The 6,000-nt window shown below is 43.2% G+C and overlaps 1 protein-coding gene across 2 annotated transcripts in view; it reads right to left on the bottom strand.

The window, feature by feature from the left end:
- Window positions 1-4,636, bottom strand: part of UBA6 (ubiquitin like modifier activating enzyme 6) — a 35,304-nt gene extending 30,668 nt beyond the window's left edge. The window contains exons 1-4 of one of the 2 annotated variants that reach the window (XM_027787715.2): window positions 4,153-4,636; window positions 3,932-4,051; window positions 1,795-1,866; window positions 292-386 (exon numbers count right to left, since the gene is read on the bottom strand). In XM_027787715.2, the coding sequence (XP_027643516.2) occupies window positions 292-386; window positions 1,795-1,835 (136 nt within the window). In that variant the 5' untranslated portion in view covers window positions 1,836-1,866; window positions 3,932-4,051; window positions 4,153-4,636. The remainder of the gene's footprint in view (window positions 1-291; window positions 387-1,794; window positions 1,867-3,931; window positions 4,052-4,152) is intronic. The other variant, XM_005238028.4, reaches the window with a different exon arrangement.
- Window positions 4,637-6,000: the final 1,364 nt, after the last annotated feature.

The raw sequence follows: 6,000 nt of genomic DNA on the forward strand, positions 1-6,000 counted from the left end.
TGCCTAAAGGAATACCTTTGATTATCCACCCTCAGCCTTCACCTAAGAAGCAATCTGGCCCATGGAAGCACATTTTAAAGTAAAATTTGAAATGTTGTTCTAGTAAAAAGCTTACTAACAAAAGTCCAGGATATTTTCTGTACCTGTGATGTTACTCATACACATCATACAAATACAAATTCACTCAGATACTTCGGACATGCTTATCACATCTAAAATAAGCTTTAAAAGTATTCTGGGACAGTATGTTTATACACACTTGTGCCTGCTTAAATAAATTACCTAACTTACCAATCTCCACACCAAGACCACCCATACCACTCAGGAATACGTGGGACTGAGCCATCTTCTGCATTGCTGTGTCTCCAAGAACATACCTCTGGCGGCTATAGTAAAGGTAAATCCCAATCAAAACAAGATACATATAAAAGCAACTGAAAAATTCCATTATTTCCAAAAAAGTTAACATATTTTCAGTTATTCTTTCAACCCAATCAGTTTCTAATCCTCAATACCACGTCCTGCAGGTGAGTGTGTGTCTCGTTAAATATGCACAGTTATATTTACCAGCCCCCCATTCAACAAACAACTGAGGACATAACATTCATGTATCTGAACTGCACAGCACTTTAGGAAATAAATATCCATTGAATGTAATACTTGCATTTACAATCCATAGTGAAACGCATTTAGTACAGACCTTTTAAGTGCCAGGTTTTAGAGAAGAGAAATAATTTTAAATCGGTGTAAAACCTATTCAGGATACTAGGAATTTTGGAACTAACTATTGAAACCAGAAGCATGCCAAAGAATTTCATTGTTATCAAAAATGTTCAAACCAGAGGGAGCAGCAGCTTTTGTAGTCAGATCTTGAGCTCTGAAACACTCTGTTTCCAACTATACAATTAAACCGTTCTAAATAATACCTTTTCCACTAAGGAAAAGTACAACTTTCATAAGACTAGTGCCAAAAAGTAAAGTGATACATACAACACAGGAAGCATTGCACTGAATTAAAAAGGCGGCTTTTATTTGTTTATCAAACAGGTGATTTATTTATTTTTAATATATAAAGAAGCTTTTCACTCCACCACGTTTTTCCAGGGACTATACTATTTGTTCCAGTACAGCCTCTGTGAATTATTGCCATGCCAAGTGATTTCAAGCCACTCCCACTAACAAATTAAAATCCAAAAAATAAAAAAATATTTTTAAAGAAAATCTACCAAACCCCCGAACACCTTGAAGTCTGTAGGATAACAGAGATACTGGTGATGTTCATGAGGACAGAGAAGTATGGCAAAGACTGAGGAATAAATGAAATTATGAAGGAGATATATTACATAATATTGAGAAGAAAGGCAAAAAAGAAGGCAGTGAAAGAAGAGGAAGAGCAAGAAAGAGAGGAATAAATACTTTGTCAAAGGGGAAACCAGCTAAAGGCAGAAAGGAAATCCATATTATAAACCGAGGAAGTATTATCCTTCTTTTCCAAGAAAGCACACATTATTGATACTACTGGAATTTTGTACAACTCCATAGTATTTGTCTATGCTTTTTACTGGTGTAATACTAACATGGTCAGAAAATACCTGTTCTGAGACCAATAAAGTAACAGTTTTACAGCAAGACGGATTGTATCTTCAATTCAACCAGTTGTCACTGTTAACTTTGTGGGTTCTCTTTCACTTGCTGAACAGTTTGGGGGGTTTGCCTTACAAAAGGAGAGTCACAGCAGCGCAAGTACACACATCTTTACCGAACCAGCAATGCCTAAAAATCAGGTATTCTTACCTATACAAAGCATCGTCAATTTCCATAGAGTCTGCCGCCATGGTGCAATGTGTTTTGTTTATACTAGAAAGGCTACAAAAAGAAATAATCTGGTTACATTGTATGTAATTTCACAGTTGTCCCCCCCTGCCCACCCCATTCAACTCTTCAACAGAAGAACTGGAAAACAGAAAAAGTGATGTCACACAGCAATCACTTTGAACATTAAGCAGCCTATAGAACACCACAGCATCTAGGTAATTAAAACACATAGGAACCAGAAGACAAGGACCCCCAAACCTTTAATAAATGTTTTCAAAATACAGACATACTAATTTCCCTGCGGAGGAGAAGCAAGAATTTTGTATTTGCCACAGTTAGATTTGCTAAAAGTACAATTTCATTTTATATTAACAGCTCCAAGCTGTTTGAGTTGCATCTACCCGATTGCTGCTTTTTTTTGAAGAGAAGACAGGAGAACCCTGAATGACTAGGAATGGTTATTTACACTGTATTATTTCCATGTTAATTGAAAATCCTTAGGAGACAAGTTACTCTTTTAGCTAACCAAAGAAATCAATACCCAAAGATCCAAATTAATGCAACATTTAACTAAGTTAAAGTTAAACAGTTCAATAGAATTTTAAGAAAAAAACTAATTTATGCTATTAAGGCCTTAAATCATTAGCAAAGACTTTTTCATTGTTCAGTTACTTTAGTGATAACTAAGCACTAGGATTAGGAACAAACTGCCACTGGGCACCTTGTTTCTAGTTAGGCAGGCTGGGAACCGGTGCATCCTGGACCAGGCAGGTGACCGCAGCCAAATACAGGATGAGCAAAACAGACTCCGTGTCTGACCCAGAACATCAGTTCTCATTACTACTAGGAAGGTGCATCTCTTATTTCAACTCCCTACAAACTGCCTTGGAAACCAGACATAGGTGACAACCCTTTCTCCTAAGAGACTTAAACGTAAAGGCTCTGACATACTAAAGACTTTTCTCTGACAGCATTGATATACCCTAAAACAGCTTTCAAGGCAATCTTGCCAAAAGGTTAACCCCTATTTACTGTTCAGATGGTTTTGGCAAACATTTTAACATTTCTGAACAGTGGCACCTGCAGCCTGTCATAACTTGGAGACTATAACATTCTGACCTGAAATTTGTCCTTTTGATTTTTTAGGCTGAATTAGAAAGTGAAGTAGCACAAAAAGGGACAGTTACACTGAAAACAAGCCACAAATCTCACCAGTTAAGCTCTTCCTCAGTGTGGATACTAGCTCCTACACATAAACTAGCACACAAGACAATCAACATGAGGCACCTCCATCACAATCTACACCATCAGTCACTTCAGTGCAGCTCCTGTGCCTTCACACAAGGGCTGAAGACAAGCAATTCCTATGTTATTAGATCATCATAGGACCCAGATCTCAAGCCAGAGAGCAACACATCTCAGCTGTGAGCCATGGGCTTCAGTCCCCTGCTTAGGTAAAATCCTTCATTTCAGCCATCACCTGGGATGCAAGACTGGAAGTTCCCCTCAAAGCAAGCCAGTGCCATCTCGTAACAGCCCTGAACTATTCCCAAGCAGTTCCATTCCTCCACAAACAGCACAGACACTCTGGGACTGTCCAACATAAACAGATTGTGGTACTAAGGTAGGCAAGGTGATTCACTCCTGGATAAAAACACCCAGCTTTCTCTGCTGTGGTTGCTGACAGCCATCTCAAATCAGCATGCTCTCCAAAACAGCCTTTTGTAAACATGGATGTGTGATCAACCCACAGGAGAACCCTCTCCACCTGTATCACACAGACCCATTTGACAATGGTTCTTTCCAATATATTTATCAATTCCCTGTTCTCCTCCTGCATTCTCCGTTACAGCTGAGCTGCTGCCAGCACACTCATCAGGTACAGCAAAACACCTCCTTCCAAGAGTACTTAGTGCTACACTATTGTCAAGTGGCTCTAGGGCTAAGTTTTGTCAATGTATTCCCGCATCCAAGCTGTATTTCTCATTTTAGTTCAATTAGTATTGAATCTGTCTCAAAGAAAGGCAAGTAATACCGGGGGGAGGGGGCGGGGGGAGAAGCCATTCCCACATTTATGTTCTAGTTCTTGCCAGATGCTTGACGTTTATACACTTGCCTGTTTCCTTTTAAAAGCCAATGTCACCAGTTTTAATGTCAGGCTTCTATTTAACTGTGTAAGTAACATCCTTCATTTTCTAAAGCCTTAGCTGCTTGTAGGACATAACCTAGGGATAAACTGAGAAATGACGTGTTACCACCACGAAGGACTGAGATGCTCTGAAGGGCAGCGAAGGCACAGGAGCTGCAGCAGTGGGCAGGTTTCACAGCGTTTCTTACCTCCGAGCCAGCACAGGCTGAAGCAGTATTAATTACTTGCTGTTCAGCAGGACGGGATGGCAGGGAGGCCCGGATTCATCCCACCGACCCAGGGTTTCCAGAGGCGGATCCCAGTCGACGCAGGCTCGGCGGAGGGAGAGAGAGGGCGCCGAGACCCGCCGCTGACTGCCCGGCCGGGCTGAGGGGGAAACCGGCACCTGGGACCCACAGCGGGGAGCCGAAACAGAGCCGACCGGCGCCGACACCAACCCCACCGGCCCCAGCAGAACCAGACCGGCTGCAGCTCCCCACCTTGCCGCCGCGGCTCTAGGGGTGCTCCGGGGGCGGCCAGCCGGCAGCCCGGCCTACCACCGCGGGACCCGCCGCCCGCCCTCCCCGGCCCTGCGGCAGCCCGCCCTCACCACCGCGGCGGCCTGGCGTTGGAGCGAGGCCTGTGCGCGGCCGGCGGGGACGGGGGAAGAGGCAGGAAGGGGGTGGGAAACGGCAGCGCCGGTGCCGCGGCGCTTCCCCGCCTGCGCCGACGCGAGGGGCCGGGCTAAGGCCGCCCGCCGCGGCCCGCCTCTTCCCGCGGGGCGGCGTGGTGGCGGCTGCCGGCCCTTCGTCGGTACTCTGCGGGAGGCGAGTAAGCCGTTAAAAAACCCAGAACTTTCTGCCCAAGTAGTAACACACCCTGTCGTTACTAAATAAATAAATAAATCCCCGTTGGGTTCAAGCATTACCCGTTCAGACGCTCAAGGCCACTTCTGAGCCCAGCTCCTGAGGTAACTTGTCTCCACATCTTGCCAGGAGAGTGCCAACAAAATGTCACCTACCTCAAAAATAGGCAAAATTTCATTAAAAGGGGCTACAGAGTGAAGTTGCCAAATGCTAGAGAGCATTCAAAGCTGTAGAGGAGTAGAGATTTGGGAAGAAGTGGTGAAAAAGCAAGCCTTTTCTCTGTCCTGACCGGGGTTTGGGGAACTTGCAAGGGCAAGAGGACCCAAGTTTTTTCTTCTTCGTGAACACCCAATGCATTATTTTAGCATTTATCTCTAACAGCGATGGAGCAACCCTCCACGTCTTCCTCAAGATTTACACCTCAGTCCAACACGCAGCTTTTGTACGGAATTAGTAACAAAGTCTAAAAGTAGGTGGACAGCATTGCGTTGGTTCAAACGTGAGCTATAGTTCGGCAGGGTCAGGGTGAGAGTGCCTCTCTGCCCCACAGCTTTTGTCGCACACAGAAAGATGTGGTTAAATTTCAAAGAACCACTAGAGGCCACTAGACGTCTGAAATGCTGGGCTGAGAGAAGGGAGAAAGAGAGAAAGCAGTTCAGTTCTTCAGGATGCCCAAAGCAATCCTTACCAGTAAAGGAGTTGGCATTTAAGGCTGGTATTCGCTTGGTAGCTTTTTCACGTAATACATAAAAATCAGAAAATGCAAAATTCAAATTACTTCCATTATTTCAATAAAGTCATTTCAAAGAGCAGTGTGTGTACCCGATGAACAGAACTAACAGGAGTCCCAGCTATAAAGGGGGGGTGGGGGAACTGGAGAGTTTAAAGACAGCAAAAAATGTCAGCTTCAGTTTTGCCACTTTGCTAGTTTTTAGTTCTGCCAGTTATTTTTACCTTTAATTTTGTTTTTTCTTTCCTTAAAAATGAGCCTTTTTTTAAAAAACAGGTTAAACTAACAATTCTTATTTTTAAGAATTTACCAGTCAATGCGTTGTGAAATATATATATAAAAAAATCTGCTACCTACCATCTTTCTGTTGTGGTCATTGCATTTTTTAGGATACCAGTCACTTTGATATGCAGTCATCTCACATGAAACAGATTTTGCATAGTAATAGTGAACACTGATAA

The sequence above is a fragment of the Falco peregrinus genome, chromosome 2, assembly GCF_023634155.1.
Source record: "Falco peregrinus isolate bFalPer1 chromosome 2, bFalPer1.pri, whole genome shotgun sequence".
NCBI classification, from domain to species: Eukaryota; Metazoa; Chordata; class Aves; order Falconiformes; family Falconidae; genus Falco; species Falco peregrinus.